We start from the raw sequence: 22,670 nt of genomic DNA, 5'->3' as shown, positions 1-22,670 counted from the left end.
ATAAATCGCGGAAGAGACAGAATTCCTGTTCATCTCTAGGGTTTACGGAAGGAAGTAGATATTTCCTATCCGCCATCATACCCAAAACGTCGATAAGATTCTTATTAAGAAACCAAGGTTTCTCCTGAACGTCTTGGTAAAAACTTCGACATGACTGTTGCTTATCAAAATACGGAGGCGTCCCGAAAAGCGTCCTCAAAAGCGGCCTGTCTTCAAGGGGAGCGGAGCCGCTCATGAAGCGTGCTAATCATAGCGTGTACGGTGATCGTCGTGCCCGGACGAGTATTATGGACGTTCGCAACTCCTGACAAAGACGGCGGCCGCCGTGCGACAATCTTGCGTCTCTGTCACGCTCATCGACACTTCCAGAAACGCACTCAAAAGGACGCCTGTGTGTTCTTGGGTGCGAGGATGTAGAAGCGACGAGCAAGGAAAAGGAGAAGGAAGACTGCCTGACTTGACAGACAGACAGCCTCAAATCCTTCCTTCAGTAAATGTGTTTTGCCCTTCTTTGGTGAAAAACGAAGCCAACCGAGAAGGGCTGATCCTGTGAGAAGACGAGGGTATGCCTTCTTCCTTTTCACAGTAACAATGATAAGGCGATCTGGGCGCTTAACAACGTTCTTCCTATTTTCCTTCTTTTTTCTCCCATGCGTTGGAAAGTCGTCAAATTGTTAAGGCGGCGATTACAATCGCATGACAATAGAGAGAGAGGACGTGAAGCGTCCCTCCTCAATAAGCTTCTATTTAAAGGGCGCGAGTCCTTCCGAGAGCTCCAACCCCTGTACGGGGAGGACGCCTCGGAGGAACGAGAAGCAATCCTTCAGATTCGTGCACGTGCACGATCTTTGGCAGCCTGAGAAGCGTCTTCAGGTTCCTGCCGAAGGGACGCCAGATCGGTGGGGGTTCCTCGTAACCCTCCTTCGGCTTTCGACATGCCCTCTCCCTGTGGTCCTGGGGAGTCCGACAAAGAGGTCTAGACCTAAAGGCGTTTATAGGCCGATCTGACGCCCCCTCCACAACACTAGGGGCACTAAATCAACATCACTACACTCACAACACTGATTGGAGAGCAAGCACTTTAGATTCCAAATTACTGATGTAATCCACCATAACAGAAAGGGCATTACCTCTCACAGACACTTCCTCTAGGCCCGTAGGCCATACCACAAGGTTAGGCAAAATAAAGTTTACTCTGTTTTACTGATCTTGGAGGAAAACCTCCTGATTCTATTACACTCTAATTGCTACATACGAATCATACATCTTCTTTCGGAATCAGTCAATTATTACACTAATTACATTGATGACACGTCGTGCATATTAAGTGAGAATATATCGAAAGTTTCGTTATTCTCACCTAACCCCTTGCAGACAACAAAGTCTGAAACTAGTCTAACTAGAATCAGACTTCTTATGTCAAGAAATTCAAAATTAAATCAATTTATGATAGCGTATGCCTAGCCGCAAATCCAAGTTAATAAACCAAAAAGAAAAAAACAAAACCAAAGATACTTAAGCGGCAATGAAGTTCCAAAATCCTAGACGGAGGTAATGAAAACAGGTGTTTACATTACCGGCGACAGAAGAAAATCTGAATAGAAGATGGGAATGGTTCCTGACACCCGCCTCCCAGCGGCGGGAATGGGTACTAACCACCTGGCCGACCACTGCGTGTGCCGGGAGTTTTGAAATTCTGTCGGGCTTCGGAGAATACAGCTATATATATATCTGACAGGTAAGTGTCATGAACAAAACATCAATTAATTCAGAATTGGAATCACATGATACCAAAACCCAAGAACCAGAACCATCAGCACACAAGTCAAGGATATCATTAGATAAGAGGTGGCTTCGATGACAGCAAGGAACACACCGCTGACAGTACTGACTGCTTCCAAAGTCTCACTTTCCTTACAGTACAAACACAAATAAAAAATGAGTGAAGTGGCATCTCTGTCAGAGGGAAGCAAAGCAGAGGGGCTCCCAAGTTCTGAGTGAACGCCGCTGATGCCAGACTTCCAGACGAGAAGCATGGCTGACAACTGAAGAGCCTGTAAGGAAACATAACATGCTTTCTCCCTTAGGAAAGACGATTTCTATCCTGAGATAGGGAAAAAGAATCTTATTTCTGTGAGGATGGAGGGAAAGACGGGAGTGAGCCGTACACCCCACATCCCACTCCCACCAAAATGGTGGAATGAGACGAGACAACACTCATACGATTGGCCCTGCAAGCAGATGGGAAGATCGCAATCATACACCATTAAAATTTGTGTTGAAGAAGAGTGGGTTTGTGCTCCAATGCCAGACAGCCGAATCCTAGCATAAAAACTTTGCAACACAAACCCCTACGTCTCGAACAACCCGAAACAAATTCTGAAAGACTAAAACATTACGAAGTTTCCAGAAAATGTGTACAAAGATAAAAAGAAAGATACACAACACATTAATGCCAATACAAATGTTTTCAAATTATCTTCAATACAACAAAAGTAAAATACTAAAGAACAAAAAGTAGCTGGGCCCTCTCTCCCTGATGGAGCAATGTGGCAATATCCCCCAGGGAGACGGACCAGTAACTCATAACATGAGCAATGACGAGCAGAAGAAAAGGCACATCTACTACAATTTGCATCTGTCCCAAGGCAGGTCAACACAGAAAACAAGGAAGGCCATCTTAAAATGTTGACGTCCCCGAAGCTTTTGGGCTGAATCAATATAAAACAACCTACAGGCTTCGATCAAAAAACCGGCTTGAGGAAAGGAAAGCAAAGTGACACACTACTCTCCATGCGGTTGAAGAAAGACTGGTGCGTCACAAGGCTCCAAGCCTGGTCAGTGACCAACCTCCACCTTGTATAGGCATGAGTTGCCAGATGCCACAGATTCCTTGCCTTACAATAATTGTTTTTAGCCGGTTTCCAGCTGGCGCTAAAGGATTATCCTATTGTTAAGACCGAAGGTTTGTTCGGCGTATGAACTAGTTTTATGTGTCAAAGACAAGATTAAATTGTATAAGTCATATGAATACATACTTAGTAGATGTTGCCAAACACATTGCATTGGCCTCTATTATACCAGGGGTACTGCATGCTTGATCAACCATTCTCGAAAACGTGCAATTGGTTCTTTTTGGCCACAAGGTCATCTTCTGTAAATGCCTCATTTTTTCCTTTGTATGGTTTACGCATCCCTGTAAAATAATAATAATAATAATAATAATAATAATAATAATAATAATAATAATAATAATAAGCCACAGTAGTGTTAAAAATATATTTCTGGGCTCGACCTGTGTCGGCCGGTGAAATGTCCCTATAGCACTCATTTCTAGATATAAATAAATGCTAAATATACCAGAGAAAAAAAGCCATATGGAATGCTAGAGTTACTACCTCCAGCTCGCTCACCCTCATAGGGTGTCGGTATAGCACAGGGGCGAGTGGAAACCACTATCACAGATGCTTTGCCAATTAGAAGTCTCCTCTCTCAAAATCCCCCCCTAGAGAGGTGCTGTTACAATGTCTACCTTCCGCTCACTACTACTACCTCTGACAGAAGCCCACATTCCTGAAACGCCAGGCTCGTAGGCCCTCGTGGCGGGACTGTGAGAAGCGCACTCCTCACGGTCACTCCTGATCGCCTCGCTCCTCTGGTGTAGCTCGAGGAGGTTGAAGGGACAGGGGATGAAGACCTGACGCTCCCCCCCCTGCCTACCAGCAGAGCTGGTGGGCTGGGAGGGCTGCAGGTGATCGAGCTACAGGTCTAGTCCGATGGTCTCCCTGAGGAGAACCGCTGGACCGAGGACAGTAGCAAAGGTCCCGAGCATCAGGAGAACTACTACCTGTCAAGCAATCTGTCCGGTCCCAGTGGGAGCGACAGTCAGGAGTCTGGTAGAGTCCACTGGCGCGGTGGGAGCGTGCACCGTCCTAAAGACACTTCACGGCATCTGGCACAGCCGAGACTGGGCCTGGTGACTTGGGGGACCTCTTCCTAGCCTCAGCCTGCGGACGGTCCAGTGGGACCGTCACGTCAACCCTGGGAACCGGGCGATCGCTGCGAGAACGCCAGTCTGGTGGGAGTCATCTGAGCAACTGCCACCAGTCTTCCGCTCCGTGCCTGGGTCCTGCCGGTGAGTAGGCTCAGCGGTCTGGACCCTGGCTGCACGGTCACTGATAGGCGACCGTACACTTGGTACCGCTCGCGAGCGAGCGGCCGAGACGGTTCCAGGTGCCGAGGCAGCGCCTCCGGCACCAGGAGAGGAAGTACTGGTGGTAGCTGATACCCCTCCGGTCCCCATCTTCTTCTCTGTGGGAGGAGAGATGGGCCCTGTTCCCGAGGGAACAGGAGGACCGCAGAAGCCCCAACTCCCTTAGAAGACTGAGCGAGACTTCTTAGGGGGGAGGAGGCCACCTTCTTCTTCCTTGGCTGTGGGGCCTTGGAAGTCGAAGGGGAAGAAGCGGCTGCAGACGATGACGAAGAAGATGACGACAAAGAAGACGACGACACCTTTCTCTTCTTCTTCGTCTGCTTCCTCAGGACCACTGTTAGGTCCTCCATCCAGGATGGAGCTGGGGCAGTTGCCGAAGCAACACACCCCAGCTGCACCGGTCCGGAGGCACTTGCGGTGGGAGCAGCAACACCATGGGCAGAAGCGGAGACGGCAGGATCTGGAAAAGGAGCGGCAACGACTGGTACTGGTGGTCGGTCGAGCGGCGAGCTTTTTGGGCACTGGAAGTCAGGGGCTGAGGCGAGGACAGCAAAGCCAGGCGGTGGGGCCCGCATGGCACGAACGACACCGGGGTCTGGACAGCAGCTGATGGGGTCACCATCGCTACGTGCTGCGTGTAGACCAAGTGGGAAGGAGCGGCTTACCCAGGCATCGATACCGTTGTTGTTGTTGACGTCACCGGGCCATGAGTCACTGGTGCAGCCAGGTAGTACAGCAGACCCTGAATGCTTGGCATGCCCGAAAGCCCCAATGAGTGCCAGACCTGCCCAAGGTGTGACTGAGGCAGTCACACCTGAGGAGGCAAAGGTCGGGTTAGTGGGGGGGGGGGGGGGGTTCCCGTTTGCCCGGGGGGAGAAAGTTCCCACCCCGAGCAAACAGAAGACCCTGAATACAACTGCGCCCCCTCCTCTGCACTCAACAGGTCAAGTGAAGAGGCGAAACACGACTTGTCCCCCGAAGGGGAAGGAGCCATATGAGGGAGCTGACTAGGAGGGAGGGAGGAAGGAAGAAGAAGCAGTGTCCGTAACGAAAGGTGTCGCTGGCTTGTTTAAGCGTTTTTTTTTCTTCTCCCTTTTTTGTAGCGCTCCCACTGCTCCTCCAACCAAGACGCACACATTACAAGTATCTGACCAAGAGCAATCTCGCCCTCGGCACCGAGTACACAAATCACGAGGGTCGACATACTCAATGGACCTGAAGGACCCACACTTACGGCCCTCCACACCAGGCTAATCTCCAGTTGGCTGGGGGGCAGGGGGTGGGGGGGGAGGTCTCTCAGTCTCGTGGCTCTCCATTACACCACAAGAATTCCACGATCAATGAAAAAAGGTACTAATAAGTACTCACAGTCACACTCCCAAGTACTACAGAAAGATATCACATACACCAAAAGCTTTGTAACGAAGATGAAAGCAAATGACAATGGTGGGCAGAGCGGCGAACAACACATCTGTCTCCGTCGGCGGCCAAAAGCAAAGTGGAATGTTTACCTCCAGTTGGGCGGGACTCCCGACCATCAGACATGCAGTTACTACCGAACCACCTTGTTCGAAAGCTTATGACCGGTCCAGCTGCGCTGTAAGTATATTCCATATGTAAAGGACCGATGGTTTGTATTACTTGTCGGAACTAATGCACTTTTTGTGATAAAACTATTACAAAAACCAAATATACAACTTTTTTGTGGGTTTTTCTTGAGTTTTAACTAACAAAATAGGCTGTTTTCAGCATTTTTATAAGGGTTCCAACTATTGGTGGGTTCTAACTATTCACCGGGGGTGTGTGGGGGGGGGTGTGTGTGTGTCTGGTACGCACCCCATGCGAATACGGGGGGACTGCTGTAACGTGGTTCGGATCCCACAATAAGCTGTAGGCCTCGTTGCTAGGTGACCAATTGGTTCCTAGCCACGTAATAATATCTAATCCTTCGGGCCAGCCCTAGGAGAGCTGTTAATCAGCTCAGTGGTCTGGTTAAACTAAGGTATACTTAACTTTAATGTCTGAGAAGGCTGACCCACCCACCTATAAGATGGTAGTTACTGCTTAACCACCTAGTTCAAGAATTTAATGGCTGTATTCCATCCTACAATAAAAGTAATTCCTTATGTAAAGGACCAAGGGTTTGTATATTGTGTAGGAACAAACCGAAGGCCTTCAGGCTGGTACCACCACCTGCAGGTGGGGGACGCCCACGAGAGAACCCTCTGCTTCCTCTGAAGAGGGAGATAGATCCCGAGAAGACTCATATCGAGACTTCTTGGAAGGAGGAGAGGCATCCTTCCACTTCTTACGCTGAGAGGCCTTAGAAGGCAGAAGGGGTGAGGCAGGAGCTGACAAAGACGACGATGACAACCTTTTATGGGACATATTCTTTGACTTCTTCTTCTTCACTACCTTCTTCAGGATGTTCACAAAGTCCTTCATCCAGGATAGTGGCTGTGATGCAGGAACAGTAGGCACTTGGGCCATAAGAACCAGAGTGGTCACAGGGATAGGTATCAGCTGCAGAGCTCTTCGAGACTCCATACTAGTCAGTGCCTCGGCATGAGCAATCGGTCCCTCCGGAACATTGTACACAGTGTTAATGGTCGGGGGCGTCATGAACCCCGGAGGGCCAGCCCACCACAGTCCGAGGTGTCAGGAGGGTCCTGGATCACAGTGGTGCCTGTCACCACCAAGGGAACACACAGAGGACCATGAAATGGGTATACTCATCACAAATTAACTCTGATATCCAGTTATTGCACTTCTTGCCACCTACCGGCAGACACACATGCTTGGGGAGGGAGGCTTTAGCCTAATAGGGTAAACAACCGCAGATGATCCATCGTCATCGCGGGGCCAGGCCTTATTCACTTGATATCTAATTGGTGAAACAAGAATACAATTACAACTTTAAGCATACCATTCAAAAGGCTGAAGTTTCGTCAACATAATGTGATATATGAAAGCCCCATACGAACTAAAATAAGCATGTGAGCTCTTCATAAAATATGTTTTCAAGTCAGTTTTGAAATCCAATATGGCGGCAATCGCGTGACTAGCCGTTCTAACCACAGACAATTCACCATCTTTCCCAGCCTTCCCAGCACTCATTTGAACAATGTTAGTGTATATATGTAACGTTTATTGATCTTACTCAAGACTGCAATTGTAATCAGCACAATAAAACAACATTTTGTTGCCTATATTAGTGAATGTATGAAACTTTTTATTCCTGGGGTCATGGTTTGACATGAAATCATTTTTACCTGGTAATCGGTGGTTTTATCCTTACTGCCATCACAACTGAAACTCCACAGTGCTTATTTGATTGTAATTATACATATTTTGGTCTTAATTCACTCCAAATTGCACTTGAACCACGTTGCTGTTCCTGGTTCCTAAGCACTCACTCCACAAGCACAGTTACGAGCAGCAGACGACTACACTGCTTATGAGGTGCAAACCTTTATTCCCTTAATTGATTACTTTACTCATTATTTAATTTAACTTTACTTTGTTACTTGAAAATGTTTATTTAATTCATGTCTATTAGCCCTTTTTTGCAACCAAATTAACCCCCAAAAATTACAAATATTTCTGATGTATTTTCGAGCAGACGACATGACGAAAAATGACTCATCGTTGCCAATCTAGTGGAGCTTCACACATACGCTGATGCATTTACAAACTGTTTCCATGAATTCCAGTTGTCATAGTAATGCAGTACTAATGATAAAATTGCTGTACGAAATATGTATATATATATATACTGCAAATAGATACGCTAATTTCACTTATTTCCCTGGTTTTGTGTAAGTCTTATACCCAGTTTGGAGGGTAAACACATACCAATTGACAACACTGATAAACAATTGAAGAGCGCAAGAATGCCATAGAAAGTGGTGTGCAGATTTAGCACAGGAAATGGGAAGTTTGTTGACGCAAGCGACTCCGCAAACATCGAGATGGCGTCAATCTTCTAAACTTTTTTAAGTAAAAATTTAGAAAGCGTTTTGGGGTAGTGTGCACTGCATTGGCCACACTTTTCATTACCCTCTGTTTAAATCTTAAAATATGGCCTTAATTTCTGACTTTGGAGAAAATACTTACTTCGAAAGGAAGCTACTGTTATCAACACCAACATCTCATGACTGATGACCATCTCCTGTGTCAGGACGTGTTAAAGTACTTTTTTGGAGGGTGGCCCAAAACGCGGTAGTCGGCGAGTTGGCCAGTCCATACAGTGTTTTACCCTAGAAGCCGACTCAATAAACTCATGGGTTTGCATGTTGCAATTCACATACTTAACAGCAAACACATGCAAGGTACTGGGTAGAAACACAAAAAGGAACATTCTCACCATAGGTAATAGGCTACACAGGCAGATATAGCTATGTCTACAGGTAAACCTAGGTAATTCTAAGCCCTCATTCCGCGGTAAAGTAGACTATGGCAGTTGACGTTTTCCTACGTTATTTTACTTACTGAACAAGAATTTAAAGTAATATTCATTCGGACGAGTGTAATTAACCCCCATGGACCAGTACCCTGCAAGGAACGTAACCGCAGATACGACAGCCACTAGGGATTGGGGCGTCCAATGTATTTCGCCGTGTTTAGTACTGGCCCCTGGGGGGTTAATTACAGTCGTCCGAATAAATATTACTTTAAATTCTTATTCAGTAAGTAAAATATCATAGGAAAACATCAACTGCCATAATCTACTTTACCGCGGAATGAGGGCTTAGAATGACCAAACCTAGCAACAGAAGGGCAGAGAGTGATGCTACACACGTCTGAACTCAACGGCAGCAGAAAGCAAAGTGACAGTGACACCTAGGCTAATTAGTAGCCTAACCTATATACCTGGGTAGGAGGAAACCTCTCACCCGTACCGTAGATAAAGTTCAAAGGTAAATTACAGGTTAAGCTAATTAACCCTCTTAAGCCGGAGCCCTAAAAATCAAAACGTCTCCCGTATGCCGGGCCTGGTTTGGGAGGTGAGCGCGGAAGTGGAAAAAATAATTTTTTCAAAAAATTACAGCGCGCGATACTTTGAAGATTAAGAGTTCATTTTTGGCTTCCCTTTTTTTGTCATTGCCTGAAGTTTTAGAATGCAACCATCAGAAATGAAAAATAATATCATTATCATATGTAAATAATGCGATATATGGTAGCGAAAAAAAAAAAAAATTCATACATAATTGTATTCAAATCACGCTGTGCAGAAACGGTCAAAGCTAACCAGTTACTTTTTTTTGCGTTGTATTGTACACTAAATTGCGATCATTTTGATATCTTAATACATTGTAAAACAACTAAAAGTAACACCGGAAAAATATCTACAAAATGATGTACGAATTCGTAACGCGCGGACGCAAAAAATATTTTTTCAAAAATTCACCGTAATTCTAAATAATGTTCTAGAGACTTCCAATTTTTTGTTTCAAAATTAAGACAAATGATGAATATACGATACTGTTAAGAGTTTTAGATTAGAATTGCAGATTTCGACCATTTCGGACGAGTTAAATTTGACCGAATGTCGAAATTTTAATATATATATTTTTTCATATGCACATATTTCGAAGATGGAAAAAGCTACAACCTTCAATTATTTTTTATTGTATTCTTCATGAATTGCGCACATTTTGATATATGAAACTCTATAAAAAAGGCTAATATGAAAAGGAGCAAATATTAGGATAATGCCATGTACGTATTTCGGAGACTTGCGGCCGCGAATCGTGCGCGCGGAGTGAAAGGTAAAATAAATATTTTTTCCCCCCCCCCCAAAAAATTCACCATAAATCACAATATTGTTTTAGAGGGGGGGACTTCAAATTTTTTTGTTTCAAAATGAAGAAAAACAGACGGAAATATTACCTAGGCCGTAAGAGTTTTAGCTTACCAATGCGTTTTTCAACTATTTCGGTATTAGTCAAATTTGACCGGAAACTTGGGTTTTTTTTCTATTTATCGTGATTTATATGCAAATATTTCGAAAAAAGAGAAAAGCTACAACCTTCAATCATTTTTAGTTTGTATTCTACATGAAATTGCGCACATTTTCATATATAAAACTTTATGAAACAGCTAATTTTAAATGGTGCAAACATTTCGACAATCGCACAAAAAATTCTGATTTTTCGGAAGAGTTACCGCCGCGAACGTAATTTTTTTTTTTCATAAATTCACCATAAATCAAAATATTGTGCTAGAGACTTCCAAGTCGTTGCAAAATGAAGGTAAATGATTGAATATTACTAGAATATAAGAGTTTTAGCTTACCATTGCGTTTTTCGGCCATTTCGCAGTAGATAGAGTCCAAAATGACGAAAGTTGAAATTTTTGCACTTAACGTTATTTATATGAAAAATATTTCAAAAACTGATAAAAGCTAAGCTAACTCCATGGGTTGTCTTTTTGTTGTATTGTGCATGAAATTGCGCACATTCCATATATAAAACTTTATGTAACGGCAAATTTAAAAGGGTGCAAACATTAGGACAATCGCACGAAAAAATTTATCGAAAGAGTTATCGCACGAACGTAAGGAAAAAGTTTTTTCATAAATTCACCATAAATCGAAATATTGTGCTAGAGACGTCCAATTTGTTGCAAAATGAAGGCAAATGATTGAATATACTATAATATAAGAATTTTAGCTTACAATTGCGTTTCTCGACCATTTCTGTAGAGTCAAAGTTGATAACGAAGGTTGAATTTTTGCACTTATCGTTATTTATATGAAAATATTTCAAAATTGATAAAAGCTACAATCATGAGTTATTTTTTAGTTGTATTGTGCATGAAATTGCGCACATTTTCATATATAATACTTCATGTAAAGGATAATTTAAAATGGTGCAATAATTATGTCAAAGTGACGAAATAATTCCGAGATGTGTCACTGATACTTTAGTGCGATAAGAAAGAAATTAGCGCTTGCGCGGCCGACGTAGCGATTGTAAACAAAAACAACGCCTTGATCCGTGAACTCCCAGCATCCCCCAAGGCGCGTGATACAAAAGTTTTCGGCTGGTAGGCCTAATAAGTATTTTTCGCGAATTTTTAAAAAACAAAAACTTTTTTGAGCCGACGTTATGATACGTCCAATCGGCATACGGGAGACATTTTGACTCGACGTTTAATACGTCCAATCGGCGTAAGAGGGTTAACCTACGGCCTTGCGAAAAATACTTTAGCCTAGGTAGCTAAATTCGTCCATGCAGTAGCTAAAACTGTATACAAAAACGTCAACTGCCATACCTATGGGGGAAACACCACCGACTACCAACCCTTATCACGCTAGATGGGTCTTATTCACTCTATATTTAATTGGTGTTGGAAAAACAAGAATACAATTACAACTTCAAGCATACCATTCAAAAGATTGAAGTTTCGTCAACATAATGTGATATATGAAGCCCCATACGAACTAAAATAAGCATGTGACGCTCTTCGTAAAATGATATTGTTATGTTACAATAAAGTTTCATACATACTTACCTGGCAGATATATACATAGCTAAGACTCCGTCGTCCCCGACAGAAATTCAAATTTCGCGCCACTCGCTACAGGTAGGTCAGGTGATCTACCCGCTGCCCTGGGTGGCAGGATAGGAACCATCCCCGTTTTCTATCATATTTTCTCTCTTCCACCTGTCTCCTGCGGGGAGGCTGGGTGGGCCTTTAATTGTATATATCTGCCAGGTAAGTATGTATGAAACTTTATTGTAACGTACAATATCATTTTTCATACAATCAACTAACCTGTTCAGATTATCATAGCTGATTGGCACCCTTTCGGTGGAGGTAAGAGCAGCTACTATCTGGAATAGACAGGTAAACAACATATGTTGTAGGTATAAATAAAACCTTGGTTCCTACCTGATAGGTGGTAGACTTGGTGGGTGTTTGCCCAGTAGTCTGCATCACCTCAAGAAACTTTAGCGAGATATGTGATCTATGGCCAAGAGTTCTTGTGGGTCTGCCGATGGGGTTCTTAACCCCACTTACTCAGCAGAGGCCTTTTAAAACGGACTTTGTGTCAATGGGTGACTGATTCCACTCATATGACCAAATACACCTTATGAAGGAGCACACAACCAAATCCCGACCACCTGATCCTAACCATTTGTTAGAACTAAGGATTGTTACGAGTTATCCCCGAACTCGTCACAACAAACCGTAACTCAAAAACCACTACGCACACATACATAATTTTTCAAAAAAAATTATACTCAACTAATTGGATATGACGAGAATTCTCTTATGAACAACATAGACGGCCGCCCGGTGCGAGCCTGAATCCTCCATTGTTCGAAGAGATTCTCGACCATATCCAAACAGAAGAACAGTATATACATTCTAAGGATTGGTGTCGGCTCCCGATACCCAGAATCGTATCTGCCGATACGATAGGACCTAGAGAAAAAGCACTTTCTCATACGTCACACGCACGTCTTTCAAGTAATGAGATGCAAAAACCGAGTTGCATCTCCAATATGTCGTATCTAATAATGTTTTAAGTGACATATTCTTATAAAAACAGAGAGAGACGTCGCAACCGCTCGTACTTCATGAGCTTTTACTCTCAGAAGTTGTAATTGTTCGTCCGGACAGACCTTGTGAGCGTCCGTAATGACGTTCCTTACAAAGAACGCTAGAGCGTTCTTTGACATCAGTCTTGTCGGGTCTTTGACGCGCACCAAAGACCTTGTCTAGAGCCTCCCAACTGACGTTTCCTCTGAACGATAGAACTTCAGAGCTCTAACAGGGCATAGAGACCTCTCTGACTTCTCTGCCTACGAGGCTAGACATTCCTTTGATTTCGAATGACCTAGGCCAGGGATTATCGTGGGATTCTCGTTTTTCGCTAAAAACAGTTTTAAACGAGCAAATCGCCGAGTCTTCCTTGAATCCTACTTATCCTGCAGAGCTTGTAACTCACTAATTCTTTTTGCCGTTGCTAACGATAAAAGAAATAGGCATTTTCTAGTTACGTCTCTAAATGAGGCCTGATGAGAGGTTCAAATCTATCCGAAGACAGATATTTGAGGACTACGTCCAAGTTCCAGTTCGGAGGTACTGGCTCTTAGCTTTGACGTCTCAAAAGATCTTATGAGATCGTGGAGATCTTTGTTATTTGCCAGATCTAACCTCTGTTCCTGAATACAGCCGAGAGCATACTCCTGTATCCCTTTATTGTGGATACGGCTAGATGCGATTTTACTCTCAGGAATAGCAAGAAATCAGCAATTTCCGCTATAGAGGTAGAGGAGGAGGACAACTTCTTGGCTCTACACCACCTTCTAAAGACCTCCCACTTCGACTGGTATACTTTCGAAGTGGAGGTTCTGCGAGCTCTCGCGATCGCGCGCTTGCCACTTCTCGAGAAAAGCCTCTCGCTCTGACAAGTCTTCGATAGTCGAAAGGCAGTCAGAGCTGAGAGCGGGGAGGTTTTGATGGTACCTCTTGAAGTTGTGGTTTGTTTGAGAAGATCCGTCCTTCCTGGTAGGGATCTTGGAAAGTCTACGATCCACTCTACCACCTCCGTGAACCATTCCTGGGCCGGCCAAAAGGGGGCTATTAAAGTCATCCTCGTCTCTTTTGACGCCACAAACTTTTTCAATACTAACCCCAGGATTTTGAATGGGGGAAAAAAAAGCGTACACGTCCACTCGAGACCAGTTTAGCAGGAAGGCGTCTACCATAATTGCTCTTGGGTCTTCCACGACCGAGCAAAACACTGGGAGCCTTTTCGAAATGTATGTTGCGAATAGATCCACGTGAGGAGTTCCCCACAGAGACCAGAGATCGCGCATACTTCTCTGCAGAGTCCATTCTGTATGAAGGACCTGGTTCCTCCTGCTGAGCCTGTCCGCCCTCACATTCCTTACTCCCTGTACGAACCTTGTCAGCAGGGAGATGTTCCTGGTTAGACGTCCAAAGTAATAGGTCCCTCGTTAGTTCGTAAAGGAACGAGGAGTGAGTCCTCCCTGTTTTCCGAATGTAGGCAAGTGCGGTGGTGTTGTCCACGTTTACTTGTACTACCTTGTCTCTCACCAGAGGTTCTAGGCTCTTCAAAGCCAGGTGAACGGCGAAGAGCTCTTTGCAATTTATGTGCCAGGACACCTGTGCTGGTTCCCAGGTGCCTGACACTTCCTCCGAGCCTAATGTCGCTCCCCAACCCGTCTCCGACGCGTCGGAGAACAACACTAGGTCTGGTTCTTTGATCTTAGAGAGACCCCTTTGTTCTCTTCCAGAGCAGCAACCACCACTGTAGGTGTGCCTTTACCTCCACTGGAATGGGGAAAAACGTCCGCAGTTGTCCGTTTTCCAGCTCCAAGACTTCTTGAGGAAGAATTGAAGTGGACGATATGAAGTCTTCCGAGAGGGAAGAATTGTTCCAGCGAGGAAAGCGTCCCCAGAAGGCTCAACCATTCCCTCACTGACGTTTGCTGTTTCTCTAAGAAGAGAGAGATTATCCTCAAACCTTTTTCGGTTCTCTCTTGCGAAGGAAAAAAAACTCGAAAAACCCGAGAACCAATCCGCCAATCCCCAGATAGATAGGTCTTGTCTGGGGGTCATCTGAGACTTCTCGAGGTTCACAAGCAATCCCAACGCCTTGGTCAAATCTAGAGTTAACTTTAGGTCCTCCAAACACTGTCTCTCCGATCTGGCCCTGATGAGCCAGTCGTCTAGGTACATCGAGACATTCACTCCTTTTGAGATGAAGAATCTCGCCACATTTCTCATCAGGCTTGTGAAGACCTGAGGAGCTGTGGACAGGCCGAAACACAAGGCTCTGAACTGAAAGATCCTTCCCCCCGTCATGAAACGGAGGTACTTCTTCGATGAAGGGTGGATCGGGACGTGAAAGTAGGCGTCTTGGAGATCTAGAGACACCATCCAATCCTCCTTGTCGTAATGACGCTAGGACTGAAGCAGAAGTCTCCATGGAGAACTTCTCCTTCTGAACCAAATTTGTTCAGAGCGCTGACGTCTAGTACTGGTCCAGCCTCCAGAGGCTTTCGCCACTAGAAAAAGGCGATTGTAAAACCGGGGAGAGTTCTGATCCATTACTAGTTCTACTGCACTCTTGTCCCACATTTGTTCCACCATTGATCGAAGAGTATCCCTCAGCACAGGATCCTTGTACTTGGCTGATAGTTCCCTTGGTATAGACGTTAGGGGCGGAGTATTCAGGAAAGGGATACGATATCCCTTCCTTATGATCTTTAGTGAAGACGCGTCTGCGTCTATCAGTGTCCAGGCTTCCACGAATTCCAGGAGCCTGGCACCTACTGGTGTTTGGAGGAGAAATGTTTCATTTGCCCTTTTTAAAGGGACGAAAGGCGGACCTACCTCTTCTCTCTGGAGCCTTCCTTCTTGCGGGAGGTCTGGAGATCGGACCACCTCGAAAGGGCTGCCTAGAAGTGCTAGGTTCTTTCTTGTCCGACACTAAAGCAGGTTTCTTCTTCCTAGCTGACTGCGTCAGAAGATCCTGTGTCGCCTTCTCAGTTAAAGAGTGAGCTACGTCCTTCACTAACTTAGAAGGAAACAAATAGTCCGAAAGAGGAGCATATAGCAGAGCTGCCCTCTGCGCATGCGAGACTGCCTTTGTTAAGAAGGCGCCATACACTGTCCTTTTCTTCAAAAGCCCTGCTCCAAATAATGCAGAGGACTTCCAAAGATCCATCCTGTACTGCTTTGTCGATGCACGACAAAATGCATAACAGGGCTTCAGGTTCGATTCCCTGCGAATCGTGAGCTTTCTTGGACATCACCCCAAGGGACCAATCTAAGAAGTTGAATACTTCCAATACATGGAAAAGTCCCTTGAGGAGATGATCCAGTTCCGAAATACTCCAAGTTATGCGGGCAGAATTAAGACTAGGACGCCTTGAAGCGTCAACTAACGTTGAAAAGTCTGCCTCTGTAGTAGAAGGGAGAGCGATACCCATATCCTCCCCCGTCTTGTACCATATGCCTCTTTCCCAGCTAACCTTGCTGGAGGCATGCAAAATACTGTCCTGGTTAAGTCTTTCTTCGACTTCATCCAGGCGTCTAAGGCGTGTAAAGCCCGCTTCATCGAGATGGTGGGCTTCATCTTCAGAAAAGACGAAGTCTTCTTCGCCTTCGCACTCGAAAAGAGCGAGCGCGGAGAAGGAGGAGCAGCCGGAGTCAACTCGTCTCCGTATTCCTCCAGAAGCATGGTTGTCAACACCTTATAGTTGGACAAGCCCTCTCTTCCAAGATCGTCATCCTCCGAGTTTCGTTCGAACTCGTGATAATCCTGAGTTTCTGTTCTCCTTTCAGAATGTTCCTCTTCTGGGGGAGACAAACTCCTGATCGGAGAGGGGCTAAGGGAATGAAAGTCTTTCCTTTTTCCCATCCTGATCGACTTGGAAGCCGTCACAACCTGCGGCTTCTCTCGCGCTTTAGAAGACGTCATGTATGACGCTTCCCGCTCTCCGAGCGTCATGTATGACGTCTCTTGTTGACGTTTAGAAGACGCTTCGCGTCCGGAAGACGCTTCGCTTTCTAAGGGCTTCCTACTCGGCGTCACAATCTTGGACGGAGCGTCACGTCTAAGATCCTCTTGATTTGAGCTGCTTCACTTCTAAAAGACGTCTTCCGAGCAGTGCGAGAGGACGAGACTTCTTAATAGGAAGCGTCACGTCCTTCCGACGGGGCGCTAAAACTCCCACAAGAGATGATAGTTGTTCTTGCACCGCCATAATGATCTTCCTTGAAGCTTCTCCTACGTCTAGCACCTGACGCCCTTCGTCATCACTCGGGGAAGAAGCATGATGGGGTACTTCCTCATAAGCGTCAGGTGACGTTGACGCCACCTTCGCCTTCTTAATAGCAGACGGGGCGTCATCCGAGAAGCGCTCCGGGCTAGAATCAATGTCTTGCTTCATATGACGCTTCAGCGGTCTCGATAAGTTCGACTCCTTCCACCCTCGTTTAGGTGAGGGAGAGGGAGAGGACGAGAAACACTCGCGAAGGACGCTTTTTCTATAGCGCCCTTGAGCTGGCTGCCATGAAGCAAAGCTAGCTGAAGGGACGTCTGACCGTTGGGGATTCCCTCCGACCTCCTTAAGGCTTTCGACTTTCCTTCTCCTCTGGGCATGTGAGCTTGGAAGAGGTCTAGGCCTGGGAGCGCCGCAGGGACGATCAAACGCCCCCTCCACAACACTGATAGGGTTTCACTTCACTAAAATTTTCACTATCACTAGCCTTACTTTCGAGTCCGCCATCTTGGACTTCATGTCTCGAATCGTCGCTTTCAGATTGGCGATTTCCGATGCCGAATCCGAAAAGACACTCTGAGAATGAGATTTATAGGGAGAATCTACAGTAGTAGGGTTAGAATTATCATTGAAAGGCTCAATAGGCCTTGAATTCACACCTTTCAGCCTTCTAACTCTATCCCTCTCTAACTTCTTCAAATAAGAAGTCAAAGTCTTCCATTCTTCTGCATTCAAACCTCCTCGCATCCTTACAAGTGTAATAGCAGAACACTGCACCCCCCTCCCCACATTTACGGCATACAGTGTGAGGATCAACCGAAGCTTTCGGTATCCTCACCCTGCAGCCTACATTCACACACATTCTCACACTCACATTAGAATCAGACATACTGAGAAAAATCCAAAAGAGTTATTCCAAAAACAGTCCACAGTAGCGAATGCCAAAAACACGCATCCAAATACGTCACCAAAAGTCGAAAAACGCTGATCAAAGTGTTGAAAATGAATCCAAGTCAGGAGGGTAATAACAACAATGTTGATACCACCGGCGACAGAGAAAAATATGATAGAAAACGGGGATGGTTCCTAGTCCTGCCACCCAGGGCAGGCCGGTAGATCACCTGACCTACCTGTAGCGATGGCGCGAAATTTGAATTTCTGTCGGGGACGACGGAGTCTTAGCTATGTATATATCTGACAGGTAAGTTGATTGTATGAAAATATGTTTTCAAGGCAGTTTTGAAATCCAATATGGCGGCTACCGTGTGGATGGCAGGTTCTGATCAGTGACGGACACCATCTTTCCCAGCCTTCCCAGCACTCATTTGAACAATGTTAACGTATATATGTAACATTTATTGATCTTACTCAAGATTGCAGTTGTAATCAGCACAATAAAACAGCATTTTGTTGCCTATTACTGAAAGTATGAAACTTTTTATTCCCGGGGTCATGGTTTGAACTGAATTCATTTTTACCTTGTAATCGGTGGTTTTTATCCTTACTGCCATCACAACTGAAACTCCACAGTGCTTATTTGATCCGTTATTATACACATTTTGGTCTCATTCTCCCACATTGCACTTTAAACAAGTTGCTGTTCCTGGTTCCTAAGCGCGCGCCACAAACACAGTGACGAACAGCAGACGGACGAAACTGCAAAGTTTTATTCTCTAAATTGTTTACTTTACTCGTTATTTAGTTTAACTTTACTTTGTTATTTAAAAATGTTAATTTAATTCATGTATATTATCCCCTTTTTGCAACCAAATTACCCCAAAACCCCGAAAAATGACATTTTTTTATAATAATATAAAGTTTCACTTATACTTACCCGGTGGTTACATATAGCTGTCGTCTCCTGACGTCACGGCAGAATTTGAAATTCGCGGTAGCGCTAATGGTTTGACAGGTGATCCCTCTACTCCCGCCCTCTACCGGGTACCGGGAACCATTCCAACCATAAATCAGAAGTTTCATGCCTACCTGTCCATATGAGGGGAGGAGGGCGGGCTTCGTTATGTAACCACCGGGTAAGTATAAGTGAAAACTTTATATTATTATAAAAATGTCATTTTCACTTATATAACTTACCCGGTGGTTACATATAGCTGATTGACACATTTAGGTGGTGGGACAATGGCAGCTAAAATAACAACTGTGGAATTATCCGAAGATATAGGTTCCTTACCTTTAAAGGACCGCTGACTCAGTGGTTACTGCCTCTGTAGTCTGCTGGCTTTATTGTACCGACAGGATATATGGATCCGTGCGTCGGACACAATAATAAGTACTTGCCGTTGAGGACGTGACCGTAACGGACAAGACTATAATGCCCCTGCTCAAGGCGCAGTACAAATCACCACAATACAATGAAAAACGAGGGATCACCACAACCGTTTAAGAAATACACCAGACATTAAAAGACTGAAAGATACTCAAAAACTCCCTGTATCTTCAGACAACCTTAAAAATACAAAAAACATAATCAAGGAGAAAAGTTAGTGAGGATGGGATACATCCTTCTCTCCCTCACCCAATACCGTGTCAGTCACAATGAATGGCCCCAATGTACTGGCAATTTTCATATGTGGTTTGCAAATCTGTCAGATAATGAGATGCGAAGACAGAATTGCTTCTCCAATATGTAGATTTAATAATGTCTTTCAAAGACAGATTACGTCTAAAGGCCATAGACGTAGACACTGCTCTAATTTCATGAGCTTTGACTTTAAAAAACTTTGATATCTGAGTCCTGACATTGTCCGTGTGCCTCAGAAATCAAATTCCTTAAAAAGAAGGAGAGCTCATTTATAGAAAGAGGACGGAGAAGATCTTTCACTGACACCACAGGTTATCACTCTTACCTCTTATACCTTGGTCCTTTGCACATAATGTCTAAGTGCTCTCACTGGACAGAGAAGACATTCAGGCTCATTAGGCCCCACTAACTCCGAAATGTTCTTTATAGAGAAAGAACGAGGCCAAGGACGTGAGGGATTTTCATTCTTAGCCAAAAACCCCAGCATTGATGAGCAAATGGCATTGCCCTTAGCGAATCCAACTCTCATATCAATAGCATGCAGCTCACTGATTCTTCTAGCTGATGCTAAAGCACAAAGAAAAAGGGTCTTCCTGTCAGATCTCTAAAAGAACTAGAGGAGATCGGTTCGAATCTATCTGACATCAGCCATTTAAGAACTACATCCAGGTTCCAAGCTACTGTTCTTGACTCCTTTGTCTTGGTCGTATCAAAGGAACGAATCAGGTCTGAGAGGTCTTGATTATTAGAAATGTCTAATCCTCGATGTCTGAACACAGAAGACAACATAGCTCTATAACCCCTAATCGTCTGGGTAGAAAGCTTCTTCTTCTCACGAAGAAAAAGAAGGAAGTTAGCTAACTGAGCTATAGAGGTCTTAGAAGACGAAATTCCTTCCTCTTTGCACCAAGCTCTGAATTGGACCCACTTAGCTTGGTACACTCGATCAGAAGATTCTCTTCTGGGTCTAGCAATAGCCCTTGAAGCTCTCTTTGAAAATCCTCTCTTTCTGAGGAGATGCTCGACAGTCTGAAGGCGACTAGTCGAAGAGCGGACAAGTTGTGATGGAACCTCGAAAGTGGGGCTGTCTGGAGTAGATCCTTCCTTAACGGTAACTCTCTCGGAAAGTCCGTCAACAGCAGTAGTAGATCCGGAGATCATTCCCTGGCCGGCCAAAAGGGGGCTATCAAGAGTCATCCTGACGTTCTGATGACCTCTGAACTTTGCCAGAACTAATCTTAGCATTTTGAAAGGTGGAAAGGCATACAGATCCAGATTTGACCAGTCCAGAAGCATGGCATCCACTGTAAACGCCTCCTCGTCTGGAACATGGGGAGCAATACAGTGGTAGACGAGCTGTCGTTTGTGGCGAAGAGATCCAACTGAGGACATCCCAAATCCCCCAAAGCTTCTTGCATATTTGAGGATGTAACGTCCACTTCTGTGGAGAGGACTTGTCCTCTCCTGCTGAGAATGTCCGCCTTTACATTCTTCGAGCCTTGAATAAATCTTGTGCTCAAGACAACCTTGTTCTCTTTCCGCCCAAATGAGTAGGTCTCTCGCCGCCTCGCACAGAGAGAACGAGTGTGTCCCCCCCTGTTTTTTTATGTAAGAGAGAGCCGTGGTGTTGTCTGCTTGAACCAGCACTACCTCTGTCTTGTAGTGCATTAGAGCCAAATGAATCGCCTTCAACTCTTTTAGATTTATGTGCCAGCTTCTCTGATGAATCTGCCAAAGTCCCGACACTTCCTTTCTCCCCAGAGTAGCTCCCCACCCTTTGTCCGATGCGTCTGACAAAAGCGTAAGGTTGGGGCTCAACTGGCTTAGAGACAAGCCTTCCTCTAGCCTTCCTTCTGATTTCCACCAAAGTAGGTCCTGTTTGATTCCTTCCGAGATGGGGAACACGAAGGAGTCTGGGAACTTCTTCCTTTGCCACTTCTGCTTCAAGTAAAAATTGAAGTGGTCTCATGTTGAGCCTGCCCAGACTTACAAATTGCTCTATTGAAGCCAGGTTCCTAAAAGGCTCATCCACTGATTCGCCGAGCAAGTTTGTCTGACGAAAAGATTCGTCTATTTTGTTCAGGCAAGAGTCGATCCTTTGGCGAGACGGAAAAGCCTGAAAAAGAACTGAATTCAGTCTCACTCCTAAATAAACTATCTCCTGAGAAGGAGTGAGACATGACTTTTCCTTGTTTACTAACAAACCTAGGCTTTCCGTCATCCTTAAAGTCTTTTGTAGGTCCTCCACACACTTCTGTCTGGACCTTGCCCTGAGAAGCCAATCGTCTAGATACATGGATATTCGTATCCCGTCTAGATGAAGCCACTTTGCTACTGACGACAGAACTCTGGTGAACATTTGTGGAGCTGTCGACAGGCCCTGAACTGATAAATGCGGCCCTGGAACACGAATCTCAGGAATCTTGTCTCGATTCCGAATGAATCGGAATATGAAAATAAGCGTCCCGAAGGTCTATGGAAACCATCCAATCTCCAGGATGAAGAGCTGCTAATACCGATTGGGTCGTTTCCATAGAAAACTTCGTCTTCAGACAAAGACGTCAGGGCACTGACGTCCAACACGGTCTCCAACCCCCCGTGGCCTTACTTTACCAGGAAAAGGCGATTGTAAAATCCTGGTTCCTGCGGAGAGTCCACTAACTCTATGGCCCTCTTTGCCAGTAAGGCGAGAACTTCTTGATGGAGGGCAGAAAATTTTTCGGAGTTCTCCGAGTAGGCTGACAAATTCACAGGAAATTCTGTGAGAGGGGGGGGTGCTTGATGAACGGAATGGTGTATCCTTCCTTCAGGACCTGGACCGTCCAAGGATCCGCTCCGAGATGAAACCAGGTCTGCCAGAAAATGATATTGTTAAGATACAATAAAGTTTGTTCATACTTACCTGGCAGATATATATATAGCTGTATTCTCTGAAGTCCGACAGAATTTCTAAAACTTACGACACACGTAGTGGGTAGTTAGGGTGGTTACACCATTCCCGCCGCTGGGAGGCGGGTATCAGGAACCATTCCCATTTTCTATCAGATTTCTATCTCACTGTCATCCTGAGGGGAGGTGGGTGGGTACTAAAAATATATATTCTGCCAGGTAAGTATGAACAAACTTTATTGTATCTTAACAA

At 44.9% G+C, this 22,670-nt stretch overlaps 1 protein-coding gene across 1 annotated transcript in view; it reads left to right on the top strand.

Annotated features, from left to right (window-relative positions):
- Positions 1 to 4,786: 4,786 nt before the first annotated feature.
- LOC135211527 (ribosome biogenesis protein bop1-A-like) overlaps positions 4,787 to 22,670 on the top strand; it is a 121,492-nt gene continuing 103,608 nt past the window's right edge. Inside the window, 1 exon segment of the mRNA XM_064244830.1 lies at positions 4,787 to 5,046. Coding sequence (XP_064100900.1) covers positions 4,787 to 5,046 — 260 coding nt within the window.

The sequence above is a fragment of the Macrobrachium nipponense genome, chromosome 4, assembly GCF_015104395.2.
Source record: "Macrobrachium nipponense isolate FS-2020 chromosome 4, ASM1510439v2, whole genome shotgun sequence".
Lineage (NCBI taxonomy): Eukaryota > Metazoa > Arthropoda > Malacostraca > Decapoda > Palaemonidae > Macrobrachium > Macrobrachium nipponense.
This window is presented reverse-complemented; position numbering and strand designations above follow the sequence as displayed.